General features: G+C 37.5%; 1 protein-coding gene across 12 annotated transcripts in view; it reads right to left on the minus strand.

Moving 5' to 3' along the window:
• GALK2 (galactokinase 2) overlaps positions 1-21694 on the minus strand; it is a 224774-nt gene that overhangs the window by 194123 nt on the left and 8957 nt on the right. For 7 of the 12 annotated variants that reach the window (XR_004432003.1, XM_033190173.1, XM_033190169.1 and 4 more), the window contains exon 1: positions 16150-16492. The exons of 3 other annotated variants lie outside the window; for them this stretch is intronic. Coding sequence is in view for 6 of the 9 variants with exons in the window: in XM_033190173.1 (XP_033046064.1) it covers positions 16150-16202 (53 nt within the window). In the remaining 3 variants the exon portion in view is untranslated. Of the gene's footprint in view, positions 1-16149; positions 16509-21694 lie in introns of those variants that run through there. 2 more of the 12 variants (XM_033190166.1, XM_033190170.1) reach the window with 2 other exon arrangements.

Consider the following 21694-nt stretch of genomic DNA (forward strand, 5'->3'; position numbering starts at 1 on the left):
GGCTGAGGCAGGACAATTGCTTGAACCCAGGAAGCAGAGGTTGCAGTGAGCTGAGATTGTACCACTGCACTCCAGCCTGGCGACAGAGTGAGACACTGTCTCAAAAAAAAAAAATCAGGATAATACAGAGAAAAAATTCAGAATCCTATCAGATACTTTTAACAAAGAGATCAAAATAAGTTAAAGGAATCAAACAAATTCTAGAGTGAAACACTCAATTGAAATACTGAAGAATGCATCAGAGTCACTCAATAGCAGAATTGATCAAGTAGAAGAAAGAATTGGTGAGCTTGAAGGCAGGGTATTTGAAAATACACAGTGAGAGGACACAAAAGAAAAAAGAATAAAAAAGAATATAGCATGCCAACAAGTTACAGAAAATAGCCTCTAAAGGGCAAGTCTAAGATTTATCGGCCTGAAAAACATAGACAGTGAGAGAGACTGGGGTAGGACGTTTATTCAAAGGGATAATAAAAGAGAACCTTATAAACCTAGAGAAATATATCAATATTCAAGTACAAGAAGGTTATGGAACACCAAGCAGATTTAACCCAAATAAGACTACCTCCAGACATTTAATAATCAAACTCCCAAAGGTCAAGGATAAAGAAAGATCCCAAAAGCAGGAAGAGAAGAGAAACCAGTAACATGTAAAGGAGCTCCATTACATCTGTCAGCACACTTCTCAGTGGAGACCGTACAGGCTAGGAGAGAATGGCAAGACATACTTAAAGTGCTGAAAGAAAAAAAATGTTTATCCTAGAATAGTATATCCAGCAAAAATATACTTCAAACATAAAAAAGAAACAAAGACTTTCTGAGACAGACAAAAACTGCTGTCACTGACAGCAGACACATCCTACAAGAAATGCTAAGGAAACTTCAAACTGAGAGAAAAGGATGTTAATAAGCAATAAGAAATCATCTGAAGAAATGCAAATCAAAACCAAAACCACAATGACATACCCGTCTCACACTAGTCAGAATGGCTATTACCAAAATGTGTCAAAAACTAACAGATGTTGATGAGGCTGCAACGAAAAGGGGACATTTATAATCTGCTGATGGAAATATAAATTAGAAAGTGTCTGGAGTTTCTTCAAAGAACTTAAAACAGACCTATCATTTGACCCAGCAATCCCATTACTGGGTATACATCCAAAGGAAAATAAATCATTCTACCAAAAAGACAAATGTACTCATGTGTTCACTGCTGTGCTATTCACAGTAAGAAAGACATGGAATCAAATCCAGGTGCCTATCAATGGTAGACTGGATTAAAAAAATGTAGCACATAAACACCCTGTAATACTACATAGCCATAAAAAAGAGTAATACCGAATTCTCTGCAGTAAAATGGATGCAGTGGGAAGTCATTATCCTAAGCAAATAAACACATGAACAGAAAACAAAATATCGCATGTTCTTACTTATAAGTAAGAGCTAAACATTGAGTACACATGGACATAAACATGGACACAAAAGACACTCCAGACTACTAGAGGGAGGAGAGGAGGAACAGGGTACGGGTTGAAAAACTATCAGGTACTATGCTTATTACCTGAATGACAGGATACAGGCCCCAAACCCCAGGATCACACAATATTCTCATATAACAAATGTGCACATGTACTCACATATCAACAGTAAAAGTTAATTTTTTTCAAAAAAGAAATCATCTGACGATAGAAAATTCACTGGTAATAAGAAAGACACAAACACAGAAGATTGTAACACTGTAACTGTGGTGTGTATACTACTCATATCTTGAGTAGAAAGACTAAAACATAAACCCATCAAAAATAATAACTACAATAAATTCTCAAGACATAGACAACAAGATATGAATAAAAACAACAAAAAGTTAAAAAAGAAGGTAGATGAATTTGAAGTGTTTTTTTTTTTGTTTTCTCTTTTCTTGCTTGTTTCTTTTTGTAATCGGTGTTAATATCAGTTTAAAAAAATGGGTAATAAGATGTTATTTGCAAGCCTTATGGTAACCTCAAATAAAAAACACAAAACAGATACACAAAAAATAAAAACCTAGAAATTAAAAACCAGAGAAAATCACCTTCACAAAAAGCAAGACAGGAAAGAAGGAAGAGAAGACTACAAAACAACAAGAACACAACAATAAAATGGCAGAAAAGTCCTTACTTATCAACAATAACATTGAACGTAAATGGACTCAGCTCTCCAGTCAAAGGACATAGAATGGCTGAATGGATTAAAAACAAAACAAAATCCAATGATCTGTTGCCTACAAGAAACATACTTCACCTCTAAAGACACACATAGACTGAAAAAGAAAAGGGATGAAAAAAGATATTCCGTGCCAATGGAAACCAAAAAAGAGCAGAAGTAGCTATACTTATATCATACAAAATAGATTTCAAAATAAAAACCATAAGAAGAGGAAAAGAAGGTCATTATATAATGATAAAGGGGTCAATTCAGCAAGAGAAGTAACAGTTGTAAATATATATGCACCTTATACTGGAGCATCCAAATATATAAAACAAATATTATCAGAGCTAAAAAGAGAGGCCCCAAAACAATAATAGCTGGAGACTTCAACACTCCACTTTCAGCATTGGACAGATCATCCAGAGAGAAAATCAACAAAGAAACATGAGATTTAATCTGCACTATACCAAATAGACCTAATAGTTATTTACAGAACATTTCACCCAGCGGCAACAGAATACACATTCTTCTCCTGGGCACATGGTTGAGTCTCAAAAACAGACCATATCTTAGGCCACAAAACTAGTCTTTTTTTTTTTTTTTTTTTTTTTTTTGAGACACAGTTTCGCTCTTGTTACCCAGGCTGGAGTGCAATGGTGTGATCTTGGCTCACCGCAACCTCTGCCTCCCAGGTTCAAGCCATTCTCCTGCCTCAGCCTCCCAAGCAGCTTGGATTACAGGCATGCGCCACCACACCCAGCTAATTTTGTATTTTTAGTAAAGTCAGGGTTTCTCCATGTTGGTCAGGTTGGTCTCAAACTCCCGACCTCAAGTGATCCGCCCGCCTTGGCCTGCCAAAGTGCTGGGATTACTGGCATGAGCCACTACACCCAGCCAAAACTAGCCTTTAAAAATTCAAAAAAATGAAATCATATCATGTATCTTTTCTGACAACAATGGAATAAAACTAGAAATCAAGAGGAGGAACTTTAGAAACTATACAAACACAATTAAACAATATGTTCCTGAATGACCAGTAAGTCAATGAAGAAGTTAAGAAGAAAATTTAAAAATTTCTTGAAACAAATAAAAATGGAAACACAACACAGAAAAACCTTTGGGTTACAGTGATGGAATGCTAAGAGGAAAGTTTATAGAAATAAATGCTCACATCAAAAAAGTAGAAAAACACTGAATAAATGACCTAATGATGCATCTTAACATAGAAAAACAAGAGAAAGCCAAATCTGAAATTAGTAGAAGAAATAATAAAGATGAGAGCAGAAATAAATGCAATTAAAGCAAAAAATACAAAAGATACACAAAAGGAGAAGTTGGTATTTTGAAAAGATAGACAAGAAAACATTGGGGAAACGTCCAGGACATTGGTTTGAGCAAAGATTTTCTGTCTAATGCCCTAAAAGTAAAGGCTACCAAAGCAAAAGTGGACAAATCAGATCACATCAAGTTAAAAAGCTTCTGTACAGCAAAGGAAAAAATCAATGCAGTGAAGACACAACCTACAGAATGAGAAAAAATATTTGCAAACTATCTGACAGGGATTAATTACCAGAAAACATAATGAGCTTAAACAATGTAATAGGAAAAAATGTAATAATTCAATTCAAAAATGGGCAAAAGATCTGAATAAACATTTTTCAAAAGACATAAAAATGGCAACCAGGCATATGAAAAAGTGATTAACATCACTGATCATCAGAGAAATGCAAATTAAAACTGCAGTAAGATATCATCTCACTGCATTAAAAAAATGACTTTTATCCAAAAAACAGGTAATAACAAATGCTGGTAAGGATGTGGAGAAAAGAGAACCCTCATACACTGTTGGTGGAAATGTGAATTAGTACAACCACTATCGAGAACAGTTGAGAGGTTCTTCAAAAAACTAAAAATAGAACTACCTTATGATCCAGCAATCCCACTGCTAGGTATCTATCCAAAAGGAAATCGGTGTATCAAAAAGATACCCGCACTCTATGTTTATTGTAGCACCATTTACAATAGCCAAGATTTGGAGACAACCTAAGTGTCCAGCAACAAATAAATGGATAAAGAAATGTATATACACACAATGGAGTGCTACTCAGCCATAAAAAAGAATGAGATCCTGTCATTTGCAACTACATGGATGGATCTGGGGGACATTATGTTAAATGAAACAAGTCATGCACAGAAATACAAACTTCATACATTATCACTCACCTGCAGGAGCTAAAAATTAAAACAACTGAACTCATGGAGAAAGAGAGTAGAATGATGGCTACCAGAGGTTGCGAAGGGTAGCAGAGGTGAGGGAGTGGGGATGGTTAATAGATAAAAAAATATAGTTAGATAGAATGAATAAGATCTAGTATTTGATAGCATAACAGTTATTACAGTCAACAAAAATTTATTTTACATTTTACAATAACTAAAAGATAACTGGAATGTTTATAACACAAAGAAATTATAAATGTTGGAGGTGATGAATACCCCATTTACCCTGATGGGATTATTATACATTGTATGCCTGTATCAAAATATCTCATGTACCCCATAAATATATACATCTATATTATATGCCCATAAAAATTAAAAATTAAAAAAATTAAAACAGAGAATGATAAAGTAAATGTTGTAAAATGTTAAGTTTGGGGAATTTGGGAGAGGAATATACAGTAATTTTTCAACTATTATTTGAGTTTTCTATAAGTCTAAAAGTATTTCAAAATAAAAAACTTTTTTTTTAATACAAAAATTAGCCAGGCCTGGTGGTGGGCGCCTATAATCCCAGCTACTCAGGAGGCTGAGGCACAAGAATCGCTTGAACCCAGGAGGTGGAGGCTGCAGTGAGCCGAGAACGTGCCACGGCAACCACTGCACTCCAGCCTGGGCAACAGATTGAGACTCTGTTTCAAAAAAAAAGTCTTTTTTAAAAAAAAGAAACATTTACTGATGCTTTACTAAGTACTCTTTGAAAGGAGATGAGTAAGAATCCTTGGCCTTAAGAAATTTAAAAGTTGGCTAGGTGCGGTGGCTCATGTACTTAATCCCAGCACTTTGGGAGGGCAAGGCAGATTACTTGAGCTCAGGAATTGCAGACCAGCCTGGGCAACATGGCAAAACCCCATCTCTACAAAAAATACAAAATATTAGCTGGGCACCATGGCACATGCATGCCTGTAGTCCTAGCTACTCGGGAGGCTGAGGTAGGAGAATCACCTGAGGCCAGGAAGTCAAGGCTGCAGTGAGCCATAATTGTGCCACTGCACTTCAATCTGGGCAACAGAGTGAGACCCTGTCTCAAAAGAAAGAAGAGGAGATGAAGAGGAAGAGGAAGAGGAAGGGTCTAGCAAAAGAGGAAAATAGGTAAGCCAAAAGTCACAATACAGGGGAACAATACAGAGTGACAAGTTGGCCAAACATAGTCCTTTGGGAGCACAGAGAAACATCATTTAGTCCCTGCTATGAGAGAATATGAGTGGTAAGATAAATCAAAAAGAGGGAAGGTACATTAAAGGATTCCCAAAGATGTAATGTTTGAAATAAATTTTAAAGGATGATGTCAGACAGGTGGGGTAGGGTGAAGCATTCTAGGAAATTGGCATGAAAAGGCCCAAGCATACTGCATTCGGAAAACTACAAACAGGGTTCTAAAAACGTCAGAAGAGAACAGGAGGGGAGGAGGTTGGAGGGTATCAAGCCTCAGATCTTAAAGGGCCTTATTATGCCATATTGAGAAACCTGGCTTTCAATATACAGGCAATGGATGTGAACAGACATTTTAAAATGAAGTAAATCATCAATTTTGCATTTGAAAAAGCTCACTGGGTAGTGTGTGGAATTTGGATTGTAGAAATAAAGAGATCTAATAGCAGTTCATTGTAATATATCTAGAGAGAAATGCTGAAAATACTTTAAAGCTATAGGTAGAGAAGGGTGAAATTAAGATGATATTTAAAATGTCAAATCCAAAGGAATTGGTACAATTAAATGTGGGAAAGAGAGCGATTAACTCCCACTTTTCTGGTTTAGGTAATCCTGCTAGCCTTAATAGGGGTTAATGTTTCTGCCTGTGAAAATCATATACAGATGAAATTCAAGTTCTCCTGAACTTGAATCCTTATTAATTTGTTTTTATAAGGACTACAAACACAAATAACAAGAAGTGCTAACAGCAGAGTTAGAATAAGTCTCCTAAAATGTGTCTTAATGAAATTATTTTGAATTATAAAACTTTGTCATTTTCCTAGACTTCCTTGGGAAGGCAGTCCGTTCATGGCTTGTAACTGCTTCATCACCAAGAGGCTTACTATACAACATTACTACCTTTGAAATTCAAATGCATGGAGGCAAACAAGGAAAGCATTTTTCTCTAAAAACAGAAAGAACTGAAGTGAACAGTGTTTTTCTAAACTTCATACCTAATCCTCTAATAATGAATGGTGGGCTGTAACTGGGGTAAAAGTAGCTGTATTTTACCTCTAGGTGCACTGACTGGGCTACAAGGTCAAGCAAGGTTACGTTATATATAGGATTCCTGTGCACCATGGTGGCCGAAAATGCCCAGTTCCTAAGGGCGCAGCTTATAGCAAGCGTGTCCATTGTGGTGTTAACCAACAAGACCTTGTGTCTTAATGCAGTCACTGAAAGTATGCCCCCCAAAAAATACAATGAGCATTTCAATATGAAAACAAGAGCTCCTACAAAGATCATATTGTTAAAAGGGGAATTGGGCAAAGCACTGCAGCACGAATTGCTGACTCTGGTGCTCTGAATGCTCTTTTGACTTAAAATCTTAAAAAAAAGAAAGAAAAAGAAACAAAGAAAAAAGAATAGCAGTATTAGTAACAGAACATGAGAAACAAAGCTATGACTGTCATGAATGAAATGGACTTTACTAAAAGTACTAATTCTCTCAGACCATGTGGCAAACTGCAGAAATGAATGAATTAAAATTTCAGGAGCTATGACATGTATTTTCAGTCTTCCACTGTGACCTTGGGCAAGTCCCCCATCCTGTCTGTGCTTGTTTTCTCTTCAATATCACGATACCGAGGCATGGCATTATAGAAAATGTTAATTTTTAATACTAATTTAAGAACAATTGGTTATAACATTAATTATGTTAATTTGTATGAGTTGCTCTACGCCTCAAATTTCCTCACCTACAAACTGAGGCTAATACTAGAACTCACTGCAAAGGTTTGTTTGAGGGTTTTATAAGTATAAAATAATTATAGTTATTACTATTATTACTGTTATATTTGAGAATTTAATATATGTTACAGGTGGAATTTCAAAGTATGGTAATTATCATTGGGAAAGGAGGGTGAATTTGAATCTCTGTTTTGTTCTTTCATCACAATAAATTTCTCCAAGATCAAAAATTAAACAAAAATAAAACTATAATTATATTAGAGATCTTACAAAACAAGGTTATGATGGTGAAAATAAAAATAGTAGGTTGAATAGAAGAATGAAAAGAGTTGAAGAGCAAATTAATGAGCAAGAAGTTGAAGGAAAGTGGAAATTAAGGCCACAGCTATAGCTATTTTGAAAATAATGAGAGGTCTACATATCAAAACCCATGAGATACAACCATAATGGCACTCAGAAAATTTTCTAGCCTTCTATTCATATAAGAAAATAAATCATGGGGGAGAAAGGCGCTTTCCTTTCTGTCTGGCAAGAGCCATCAGGTAAGCCAAGAGAGCTGCATACAAGTACATTCAGGAGCTATGGAAGAAGCAACAGTCTGATATCATGCACTATCTTCTGAGAGTCCCTGCTAGCAGTACTGACAGCTCTCTGCTCTACCACAGGGCTCCACATCCCACCCAGCCCAAAACAGTGCACTGACTGGGCTACAAGGTCAAGCAAGGTTACGTTATATATAGGATTCCTGTGCACCATGGTGGCCGAAAATGCCCAGTTCCTAAGGGCGCAGCTTATAGCAAGCGTGTCCATTGTGGTGTTAACCAGCTAAAGTATGCTCGAAGTCCATTGAAGAGGAGAAAGCTGGACTCCACTGTGGGATTGTAAGAGTACTAAATTCATATATATATACACACACATACACACACACACACATATACATATATACATGTACATATATATTTTTATTTATACATATATACAGACATATTTATACATTTTATTTCTCTCTCTCTCTCTCTCTCTCTCTATATATATATATATATATATTTCTTTTCTATTTTTTTTTGAGACAGAGTCTTGCTCTGTCACCCAGGCTGGAGTGCAGTGGCACAATCTCCACTCACTGCAACCTCCGCCTCCTGGGTTCAACCAATTCTCATGCCTCAGCCTCCAGAGTAGCTGGGATTATAGGCGTGCGCCACCACACCTAGCTAATTGTTATATGTTTAGTAGAAACAAGGTTTCACCATGTTGGCCAGGCTGGTCTTGAACTCCTGGCCTCAAGTGATCCACCCACCTTGGCCTCCCAAAGTGATGGGATTACAGGCATGAGCCACCATGCCCGACTGAGAGTCCTGAGTTCTTACTTTGGTGAAGATTCAACACACAAAATGTTTGAGGTTATCCCCATTCATCCATTCCATAAAGCTGTCAGAAAAAATCCTGACACCCAGTGGATAACCAAACCAGTCCACAAGCAAAGTGTGATGCATGGGCTGACACCTGCAGGCCAAAAGATCCGTGGCCTTGGTAAGGTCATAAGTTCCACCACACTCCTGGTGATTCTCACCGTGCATCTTGGAAAAGGCGCAATACTCTCCAACTCCACCGTTGCCACTAATGTAAGTAATGTTTGTAAAATTGATACTTAAAAAACAATTTAGGACAGTCATGTCTGCTTACAAGTGTTATTTGTCTGTTAAAACTAGTCTGTAGATTGTTTCATGAATTTTGTCAAATTATGAAAGTTAAAGTGCAATAATGTTTGAAAACTCTGTAAGTGATGATGTATCTTGTTTCTAATAAGATAAACTTTTTTGTCTTTATCTAATTAGGGGGTTATATGGCAGTGTTTAAAACATACTGTGTGGTATAATAGGTTTAAAATAAATTCTTTTAAAAAAAAGAAAAGAAATAATGAAAATAAATAAAGTATGTATATAACACAGGAACCTAGCAAAAAGAAATTAAAGAAATTAGAAGAAACAAATTAACAGATAAAAGCAAAATTTAATGAACTAGGGGAAAATAGCAGATTGGATTAAAAAATTACAAGGTGTTTCTTCAATTAAAAAAAAATATAGAAAAAAACTTTGAGTGTCATTAAACATAACCAATACTAGAAATAACAGACAAACATAAATTTTAAAAGGATTTAAAAATTTTTAAATCCAGAAGGCTGATTTGTCTAGAAAAACTACAAATTTCTAAAATTGACACAAGAGGTTAAAAATAAAGAAATAGAAAAGTTGTCAGAAACAAAGCCCAAAAAGTGTTATAAAGTTAGTTGGATCTTCAAGGAAAAAAAAAATGGTCTTTTCTTTTTATAAATAATTCTAAATAATAGAAGCTGTGGAAAGTTTCCCATCTTATTTTAGGAGGCTAGTCTAACCCAGATGCTTAAACTTGACAAGAATGGCCCTCAAAAGCAAACTACAGGCTAATCTCACTTGTGAAAATAGATAGAAAAACTCTAAATAAAATGTTGGTAAATTTAATGCAGTAATTACCTAAAATAACCTATGTGACCAAGCAGAGTTCATTCCAGGAATGTGAAGGTAATCAGCACCAGAAATCTGTTGATTAAATACACTATGCTAACAGAATAAAAAGAGGAAAATTCTATGACTTCACGATCCTCTCAAAAAACCCAAAGAAGAAACAAATGCATTTTCATAACTATTCCCTATTTTTTAAAATAAAATAAAATTATTTTTAAACCTCTGTCATGCATTGATCTAAAGACAAAAAAAGTGAGGCAAACTTAACACAGAGTTTATTTGGGCCAAGTTTGAAGACTGCAACCCAGGAGCACAGATTCAAGTTAACATGAATATACCCTCTGATTAGCAGTAGTTACTAGTGGTTTTTAAAGGAAAAAAATGGGGTGGTTCCTAATTTGTTTACCAAGAATTTACATTAAAATAGCATAACCTATTGATCGGCTGTACGTTGTTCTTAGTATCACAGATTACAGGAACATGAAGATAACAGGGGAAGCAGCTAGTCAGGAAGAAAAGGCCTTTAAATGACTGCCCCCTGGCACATGGGTGCAAGGAGGGGGAGGGATGTGACTAAAGTGCCATATTCATGTCTCTCTGGGCCTGATAAATTTTTGCACATCTCACATACCTCAGATGGCTCAGAGCTATTTTTCTTTTCTCACCTACTAGAAAAGGGCATGTCCTTAATTTAATAAACGATGTTTACCAGAAACAGCAAACATCATATTTGATGGCAAAATATTAGAAGCATTCCTATTTGTGATCTGAGAAACTAAAGTAGATGCCCCTTTATCAAGTAAGGGGGACCCTAAAGTTAAGGTAACAAAAGTTACAGGTTGAGGCATGACAACTTCTTAAATTCTCATGGCTACAAGTAAAACGACACTCTGGCTAAATCCCCTAGCAATATTGGACACCTCCTAACTCTGACTTATGATCCAGACCACTACAACTCTGATCAGACAGAGGACCAGCCTTACAAACATTCTTTTCTGATAAACAACTGCAGACCTTAAGCCAGTTTCAGCCAGCCTATAGAGGCTGTGCACTAGTTGTCTTTGTGTCCTATAGTTCACCTTTTGATGTAAAGAGCCAAATTCCATCTCATTTTAATGGTAAAACCTGCCACAAAGTGAACATGGGATGTATGTTACATATATGTTTACCCACTGCCTATGTGCTTGGCTCCCCTCATAAATATGTATGGCTTTTCCCCAAAACCTGCCAAATATGTATGATTCTATTTTATAAGACAGACTCTGTGGAGCCTAAAACCCAAACTTCCTCTTCCCTACTCGAAGTTACAGCACCTTCAGTCCACACTGGAGACTCTCTCTTCCTGGTCTACAAACTGATATTGCCAATAAAGCTCTCCTTTCTACTATCTCGCGCCACCGTGGTGGTCATTTGGATGACACATTAAAACAAGGGTGAAGACAAAATGCTATCATCATTATTATTCAACATACGACTCTGCATAAATTATAAAATGTCTACACAACAAAAGGTGTCATAAAGTTAAACTAGAAACTCTATTAATAATATATATAGAATAAATGATTTCTATTGAAAATACATATACATACAAAAATACATGCATATAAAAAGAGTTTCTAAAAATAACAAGAAATAGGCCAAGTGCCATGGCTCACACCTGTAATCCCAGCACTTTGGGAGGCCAAGGCAGGCAGATCACCAGGTCAGGAGCTCGAGACCAGCCTGGCCAACATAGTAAAACCCCATCTCTACTAAAAATATAAAAATTAGCCAGGCGTGGTGGCATACACCTATATCCCAGCTACTTGGGAGGCTAAGGCAGGAGAATTGCTTGAACCCAGGAAGCAATGGTTGTGGTGAGCCGAGATCATGCCACTGCACTCCAGCTGGGGCAACAGAGCGAGACTCTATCTTAAAAACAAAAGAAACAAACAAACAAAAAAAAAAAACAAGAAATAGACAATCCAATAACATCTTTTTTGCAGGGCCATTTGACAATAGCTATCAAAATTTTAAATGTTTATTACCTTTGGCTCTGCTTCCATTTTTATGAACAAGCTTTAAAAAATTCAGACAAATGCTCAGAGAATATATATACACATATATATTTCGTGTGTATGTATATATATGTATATGTATATATACATACACACAGACTCTGTGGGGCCTAAAACCCAAACTTCCTCTTCCCTACTCAAAGTTAGAGCACCTTTAGTCCACACTGGAGGCTCTCTGTGTGTGCATACATATATACACACACAAGGATGTTTATTGCAGCATTGTTTACAAGAGAGAAAAACTAGAAATCTAAGTGTACTAAATGTTGAGTGGTTAAATAAATAATAGTATTCATACTACAAAATACTCTCAGCCCTTAAAAACAGTGAAATAGTCCAGGGTACAGTGGCTCAATCTGTAATCCCAGGGAGGCCAAGGTGGGTGGATCACTTGAGGTCAGGAGTTCAAGACCAGCCTGGCCAATATGGTGAAATCCTGTCTCTACTAAAAATACAAAAATTAGCCAGGCATGGTGGCACATGCCTGTGATCCCAACTACTTGGAAGGCTGAGACAGGAGAATCTCTTGAACCCAAGAGGTGGAGGTTGCAGTGAGCCAAGATCACGCCACTGCACTCCAGCAGACAGAGCGAGACTCCGTCTCAAAAAATAAAATAAAATAAATAAAAATAATGAAATATATCTGTATGAACTGATATACCAGGATATCTGAGAAAGATTAAATGAAAAAAGTAAGCAAAAAACAACAAATATCATATAATTATTGGACTTAAGTGAATATATCATTTTTATAAAATATAGTAACAATGATATAAGGACACAATGATATTATAAGGATACAAACCAAATGGATAACTTCTAAGAAGGGAAGTAGAAATTGGCAGTCTAGGGTAGAAATCAGAAACAATCAGGAAAGAAACAGGGATTTTCAGGCTTTACTGAATATACTTTTAATTAATCCAAATTTTTAATATTAAGAATGTATTCCATGTCACCCTGCTAGCTCAACTGGTAGAATAGAGACCAAAGAATGTGTTCATACAGCAGCAAGCATTATTCATAAGAGCCAAAAGGTGGAGGCAACCCAAATGTCCATCAATTGTTGAATATATAAACAAAATGAGTATCCATAAACTAGAATATTATTTGATGATAAAAAGGAATGATGTACTGATACATGTTAAATGACGTACTGATACATGAATCTTCAGAACATTATGCCACATGGAAGAAGCCAGTCACCAAAAAAACAAACATTTTCTATGATTCCATTCATTTGAAATGTCCAAAGTGACTAAATCTATAAATACAGAAAATAGATTAGTAGTTGTTTAAGGCCAGGTGAGGGGAAAGGGAATGGAGTTCTGGGGTGTGATAATACAAGAGATGGCGGGGTTCTTTGAGAAGAAAACATTCTAAATTTGATTATGGTGATGGTTGCACAGCTCTATGAATATACTAAACTCATTTAATTGCAACCTTTAAATGAATTAGTTATGTGATACGTGAATGTCAATAAAACTGCTACAAAAATAACAATAATCCAACAAGTTTAGAAACTTAATCCAAAAGAGAAAGTAAAGAGATATAGCTTGCTAAGAATGCAAAGAAAGCCAGAACAGAGAAATTTAGAGTCTTACAGTACAGGTACCACACAAGAGTGGGACACAGAAAGAAAATATTAGAACTTCAATTTCTATTTGATTTTTACATAAAAATAATAAAAAGGAAATTAAGTTTTACTAAAGTGTATAATACGGTTGACCAGTGCCTTTACTCAAAGGATCACATGCCTTGTGAGGTTGAAGAGGCATCCTGAAAAAGAACAAGAGTTCCACAAGGAGGCAGGCTGACCATTTATTCATTTTTTTTTCCTTCTCAGCATATTGCAATATTTGACTGGTTAGGTGAATTTATAGATTATACTATTTAGATTTAACAAAATACATCCCTCCTAAAATGAGTAAGTGGCTGCAAAAGATTCCTGCAAACAAAACATTGCATGAAGCTAATAATTGCATTTTGTGCACAAATGAACAACAGGAAAATGGTAGAGCTTACCTATTATGATCTCTTCTGTGGATAATACAGATAAATATTAACAATATTTATATTTGTTGCATGAATTTTTTTTTTTTTTTGAGGCGGAGTCTCGCTTTGTCGCCCGGACTGGAGTGCAGTGGCCGGATCTCAGCTCACTGCAAGCTCCGCCTCCCGGGTTTACGCCATTCTCCTGCCTCAGCCTCCCAAGTAGCTGGGACTACAGGTGCCTGCCACCTCGCCCGGCTAGTTTTTGTATTTTTTGTAGAGACGGGGTTTCACCGTGTTAGCCAGGATGGTCTCGATCTCCTGACCTCGTGATCCACCCGTCTCGGCCTCCCAAAGTGCTGGGATTACAGGCTTGAGCCACCGCGCCCGGCCTGCATGAATTAATAATATGAAAATCATGAAAAGCAAGAAGGAACACTAAGGAAATTCAGTAAGCAATTCTTCACTTTGAGTACATGTACCTATATTGTTACACCATCCTCCCCCAAACAGAGTAAATATAGATACAAATGTTGATCTTTAGTATTAAAATCACATAAAATGGAAACACATTAGGAATTTACACATGAATATGTTTTATGTAAAAGACTAAACTACAGGCTGGGCATGGTGGCTCATGCCTGTAATCCCAGCACTTTGGGAGGCCAAGACGGGCGGATCACCTGAGGTCAGGAGTTCAAGACCAGCCTGGCCAACATGGCAAAACCCCGTCTCTACCAAAAACAGAAAAAAAAACCAGGCGTGGTAGCGGCACCTGTAATCCCAGCTACTCGGGAGACTGAGGCAGGAGAATGGCTTGAACCTGGGAGGTTGCAGTGAGCAGAGATCGCGCCACTGTACTCCAGCCTGGGCAACAGAGCAAGACTCTGTCTCAAAAAAGAGAAAAAAAAAGCAACAACAAAAAAAAAACTACAAGGGATCAGGTTATTTTCATGTAGCAAATTTCTCATTAATCTTATTGGAAGCATGCCTTTAACACTGTTTTAATTCATTCAAATATATAAGGGCAACAGTGCTACACAAGAACCTCTAGAGTATATTAAAACATTCAAAGACATTGGGAAGTAGTCCAAAGCTGTGCTGGACTCTATAATAAGAAATTATGTTTCTTTCTGATAACTAAAGACACCCTGTTTGCTGGTTTAAGGATCAAAGAACATTTTCAAGTTGTAGTAAAATATATTATCATCAATTGACACATGGTGGTAAGAAACCAAGTAGGAAGAGCTTAAGGACTTGATGTCAAAGAAAAAAGTTAACATAAAAAAGGCTAAAAACAGCAAAAGCAGACGCCAGGCGCGACGGCTCATGCCCATAATCCCAAAACTTTGAGAGACCGGGGCGGGCGGATCACCTGAGGTCGGGAGCTCGAGACCAGCCTGACCAACATAGAGAAACCCTGTCTCTACTAAAAATACAAAAGTAGCCGGGTGTGCTGGTGCATGCCTGTAATCCCAGCTACTCGGGAGGCTGAGTCAGTTGAATCAGTCGAATCCGGGAGGCGGAGGTTGCGGTGAGCCAAGATAGCGCCATTGCACTCTAGCCTGTGCAACAAGAGCGAAACTCCGTCTCAAAACAAAAACAAAAAACAAAAACAGCAAAGGCAGAGTCAAAAAAGTTCTTGGCTAAAGTAGCAGGTGAGAAACTTCATTTTATGAGACTTCAGCCTCATTAGTCAGAATAAAGTATTTCTACAAAGTACCTGTAACTGAAAAGATCCTCCCCGAGACATCACTAAACGATTACTCTGTAGCTAGGGACTGCCATCAAATTAATTCCCTAAGTGGCAGTTCAGAGAGTCTCGTGTTTTTTTGTTTGTTTTTTGTTTTTTAAAGAGGATGCAGAGACCAAGAGGGTTTTTGTGTTTGTTTTCAATGAATATTTAGAAAGAAGACTTTTAAAAAGCAGTATCAACTGGCATGTAAGACAAAGAGAGGAGTTCAGTGTGGATTTGGGCATTTCTGCTGAAGCCCAGTAGAAAGAACGCACTAATTACAGCAAGAAAAGGAAAACAAGAATCAGCATGGATGAAGCAAAAAACATACAACCCCTGGTAGTATGCGCAATGTGATCTTTTTTGCAAGCCCAGCCACGTGTCCTTATAGAATCCCAAGGGTTCTACCTGCTCCCCGGGACCAAAAGCAGCGCCCCAAGGGAGCAGCCAAATGCTGTGGACCGGAACTACACCTAGCCAACCCAGGAGATCCCAAAGCCCGGCGTCTCCTCTCCCCAACCTGGGATGTTCTGCCACCTGGACCCAACGCATAGCAGGGCTCTCTGCAGCCATATTTCGCTAGATCCTTCTTTCTTCTGTAGTTCCAAGTGGTTAAGCAAAGCTCCCAGAGCAATCACGAGACTTCTGTGACAGGAGCCGTTTTCTTCCGGGAGATAACCAGCCCCCGCCCTGCGGAAATCCTGCAGCTTCGCTGAGGTGGCTGCTTCCAATCGCCCCGCCTCTGGCTCCTCCTCCCTGGACTCAGCCAGGGTTTCCTCCAAGCAGCAGTCAGGTACAGCCTCTGTTCCGCTCTTAGCTCCCAGGGAGGGACTAGGACCTCGCAGGAGCCCCTACGCCGAGCACGTGCGAAGCTGCCTAGTGAGGTTTTCTTTTTGCGCCACGTGGATGTCTGAGAACAGTGTCATAACCTGGCGCCCTGCATACACCTAGTTTCTGATCTGTCTTGGGCTGTGTGTTTTTTTGTTTTGTTTTGTTTGTAAGTTATGTTTTGGTCTTTATTGTCCAGCAGCTACTCCCCAAACAACACTAAAATGTTTAGCTATTGCTTCTTTTGCGGATTATTTCCAAATCAAGCAACGAAAAATTGATGTATCACTTGATTTAAATAGATTTGCATTTATAGTTAGAGGCATTCGTAGGCCTTCCTAGAACACACTTCTGAAAAGACGGAAACACATGCCTTTTAATGTGCAAGACCCCTTAGCATCCAGTTAAACCTCTTCATTTTTCACTTACCTAGAGAAATCCTAGATGCCCTATTTTAAAAAGCACACTATCCCTAGTATATCATTTACTTTTCTTTCCTTCATAGTTCTCCTATTTGCTTACGTATTTATTGTGTGTCTCACTACCTCCATCATCACTACCACTAGAAAGCAACTGGAGGCAGGCAGGCAGATTAGTTTTTAATGAATAGATAAGATAAACTGAATGAACGATGAAGGATGAAGTGATGTCCCTTAGGTCACAGTGATCATTGGGAGCAAAATTGGAATTAAAATTCAGATCTATTAACTCTCAATCTAGTGCACTTTGCACCACAGAAATGTTGAGATTAAACCCAAGTGAAGGCCGCTAGCAATACACCTATCCAAAGTTGCCTGATTAAGGAAGTTTGGGCCAACATGCCCAACATACTAGTGGTAGTAGCATAACTCAGAGAGATTCTGTAAGTTGTATACATCAGTAAGCTGCTGCTCCAGAATTTCTGTATGTATATGCATACTTTGTCTCCATGTGTCCTTCCCTCTTCTGTATACATGTATACAGGAGGAAGGGGGAAGGACACATGGAGACCAAGTATGAAGGGACAATAAAGCGTAGCCAAAGAGTGGCAGCCCCTTGGCACCCCTTTGGGTTATTACTGTAAATGGTACTTCAAAGAAGCAAAGTTACTCTGGTCTCAGGGCAGCTTTCTCACTACTATTTCAGTCCCTCTTTATCATTTTCAAATGAACGAATTGTATCTTCTTGTTTCTGAGCCCCAATAAATCCCAGGTTGATGTTCATTTTGGTTTAATTTTGAGTAACAGGAGTCATCACTGTCACTTGTAAATAGTTTCAAGAGGGAGGTAACCTAAATTTTAAAAAATGTAAGATGTTTAAGAACATCAGTAAATACAGAAAAGAACAGAATCTTTTTTTTTTTTTTTTGAGATGGAGTTTCACTCTTTGTTGCCCAGGCTGGACTGCAGTGGCACGATCTCTGCTCACTGCAACCTCCACCTCCCAGGTTCAAACGATTCTCCTGTCTCAGCCTCCTGAGTAGCTAGGATTACAGACACCCACCACCACACCCGGCTGATTTGTGTATTTTTAGTAAAGATGGGGTTTCACCATGTTGGCCAGGCTAGTCTCAAACTCCTGACCTCAGGTGATCCGCCCACCTCGGCCTTCCAAAATTCTGGGATTAAAGGCGTAAGCCACTGCGCCCGGCCCAGAATCATTTTTATTCAGATATTTCTAATGTAATATTTTGCATTAGTTGAAAAATAATAAATTTTAAAGTTTTGAAATTTTTTTAATAGTCCAAAATAAACTCATTTTATACAGGGTTGAAAAAATGACTGTAGGAACTGTTTCATAAAAGAATACTTCCTATTGAATGTGTATTTGATGACCGAACATTAACTTTGCTAAATGAAACCGATGGCAAATCATTAGTTTGGATCTTGGATACACTGCTATTGCAGTCTCAACAAAACTGATGCAGACTAGAAAGCACCTTACAGAGCAACTAGTAAAACATCCTTTTTTGAAATGATTGGTCCAAAATACAACAAGATAACAGAGCAAGAATTAAAACTTAGGTCTCTAGACTCCTAGCCTAAAGGCCATACCACTTCTGAATGTGTGACCTTTGTTGAGACCCCAGTAAACTGTGCTTAAATTATTGAAATTATTAGAATCCTTGTCAAAAATTAAAATGTGTACCTTATAATTTTCATAAAGTATTGTTATTAAAATAACCTGTCCAAACTACTAGATAACCCCAAATAGACACCAAAAACAAAATTAACATTACTTTCTTATACTACCTTCCTAATGCTAGGCATCTTGCTAAGTAAGCACTTTGCATATATTATTTTCTCTTTAAACCTTTCCGACAATCCTTATGGGATAGAAAAATATTATTTCCTTTTCAATTTCAAGAAGATATTCCTTTAGTTCTTATTAGACATATCTAATAGTGAAAATATTTAAACATTTGGCTGGGCGCAGGGCTCACGCCTGTAATCCCAGCACTTTGGGAGGCCGAGGCGGGCAGATCACCTGAGGTCAGGAGTTTGAGACCAGCCTGGTCAACATGGTGAAACCCCATCTCTACTAAAAATACAAAAATATAGCCAGGTATGGTGGCGGGCACCTGTAATCCCAGCAATTCGGGAGGCTGAGGCTGGAGAATCGCTTGAACCTGGGAGAGGGAGGTTGAGTAAGCCGAGATCATGCCATTGCACTCCAGCCTGGGCAACTAAGAGGGAAACTCCGTCTCAAAAAAAAAAAAAAAAAGAAAAGAAAATATTTAAACATTTATATCTTACAGTACTTTTATTTTCACAAATCCTGAACCTCTTGGTTCTTTGCTTTTTGCAAGTAGGCACAGTTACAATAGGTTTAGAATCTGAATTATAAACTAATAAATGGTATATTATAATGGAGTCTTAAACAGATACCTAATTAATAAACTTGAAATTGTTTATCCTCAAAGGATATTAGTCTCCATTCAGATAAAATATTATAGCAAACTAAACAAAAACAAAACAAACACTAAAATGACATAAAACAAAAACTTGATCCAAAATATGAGTTAAAGCATGGGTGTTAAGAGTCTTACAGACCTGGCTAATACCTATTGATGTTTCTCAGCTTAGAAATCACTTCCTTCAGGAAGTTTTCTATGTTCCCTGGGCCTATCTCTATCCAAAACTAAGTGTCTAAGACCATAGAGGGATTGACCATTTATCTGGAATAATGTTATTTCTGTGGTTTAATCTGTTTGTGCAATCCCTGGAAAATATTTCCTATTTTGACTTATAATAAAAACTACTGTTCACAATTGGGAGACTACTTCAGTGACCTATTTTGGATATTTTCTCATCATAGTAAATAATACGTAATACTTCTTTATGTCTTCTTTATAATGATGCTACATTCCATTCCTTCTTCTTCTTTTTTTTTTTTTTGAGACGAAGTCTTGCTCTTGTCACCTAGGCCGGAGTGCAATGGCACCATCTCACTCACTGCAACCTCCGCCTTCCGGGTTCAAGTGATTCTCCTGCCTCAGCCTCCCGAGTAGCTGGGATTACAGGCGCCTGCCACCACGCCCAGCTAATTTTTGTATTTTTAGTGGAGGTGGGGTTTCACCATGTTGACCAGGCTGGTCCCAAACTCCTGACCTGAGGCCATCCATCCGCCTCGGCCTCCCAAAGTGCTGGGATTACAGGTGTGAGCTACCGCACCTGGCCCCTTATTCTTATGTATATAGAATAGATACTGCTCTCTAGTGTATATAATCATTAAATGGCAAAAAATAAACTCATGAATCAGAGAAATCTGTATTTATGTAGTTATGGAGGAAATAAAAGTTGTGTAAAAATGCTTTAACTGAACATAGATTGTTTTGCAGAGTGAAAAACAAGGCAAAACAAAATGAAGCCTCTAAGCACCTTCTGCTTGCCCAGTCATACAAAGCATCACATCAGTCCTCTAATTACTTGTGTTTTCTGCCTAGTCTAAATTTTGCTACTCAAAGTGTGGTCCTCAGAACAGCAGCATCAGCATCACTTGAAAGTTTTTAGAAACACATTATCTTGGGCCCAGACCTACTGAATCAGAATCTACAATGCAAGTCAAACATGTCATTTTAAATTTTCTAGAAGCCACTTTCAAAACAGTAAAAAGAAATGTTGAATTTAATATTTTATCTACTATACCAAAATATTATTTTAAATATAATATTTTAAATTATTCAGAAATTTTACTTTTTTATAATAAGTCTCCAAATTCCAGCATATCTCAATTACAGCATATCTGAATTCTGATGAGAAACAAGTGGCTGCTATATTAGACAGCACAGAGCTAGATTATAAGCTCCCTGAAGGCAAAGACTGTTTTACTCTGATTTTACAGACTCAGGCTCAGTGTTGAACAGGCACTCAAGGAATGTTTAATGAAAGAATCAATTAATGAAACTGGATTTGTGTGGTTCAGCTACTTTGCGACCCTAGGTAAGTTTGAAATTCTTCTTCTCTAAAGAGAGATAAAAACAACTACTTCATAGGGTTATTATGAAGATTTTAAAAACCATCCCAACATTCTCTCCAGTTATTCTCTATCACCTAAATCTGGTTTGCTGTCTTTAAGGCTATCTGAAATTACATTATATATTGATTTTTATACATATTATCTGTCACCTCCACTAGAATTCATATTCTATGTTTCATCCATTATTCTATCATTCATTCATTCATTCATTCAACAAAAGTTTCTCTGTGCTACTATGTTCTAAGCACAATTCTAGGCACTGGGGACACAACAATAAACATAAACAAAAAGCTCCTGCTTTATGGCAAATTAAAATTAGTTAAGCAAATAAATGAATATGTTACAAAAATTGATGCAAACTCTGCATCTAGTATGTATTCCATGATTAAAATGAAATTGAATAAAAAAAATTTAGATTCCGAAATTAGAAGTTTACATTTCAAGCTTACAGTGTACATTAGCCTGACCAAATTGCCCCAATTTAAAACTATATTTTGTCTTTTCCTTTTTATTTATTTATTTATTTTTTTGAGACCGAGTTTTGCTGTTGTCGCCCACGCTGAGTGCAATGGCACAATCTCGGCTCACTGCAACCTCTGCCTGCCGGGTTCAAGCGATTCTTCTGCCTCAGCCTCTGGAGCATCTGGGATTACAGGCATGCACCACCACACCCGGCTAATTTTTGTATGATAAGTAGAGATGGGGTTATAACACGTTGGCCAGGCTGATCTCGAACTCCTGATCTCAGGTGATCCACCTGCCTCGGCCTCCCAAAGTGC

Source organism: Trachypithecus francoisi, unplaced genomic scaffold (assembly GCF_009764315.1).
Source record: "Trachypithecus francoisi isolate TF-2019V2 unplaced genomic scaffold, Tfra_2.0 Lachesis_group3, whole genome shotgun sequence".
NCBI lineage: Eukaryota > Metazoa > Chordata > Mammalia > Primates > Cercopithecidae > Trachypithecus > Trachypithecus francoisi.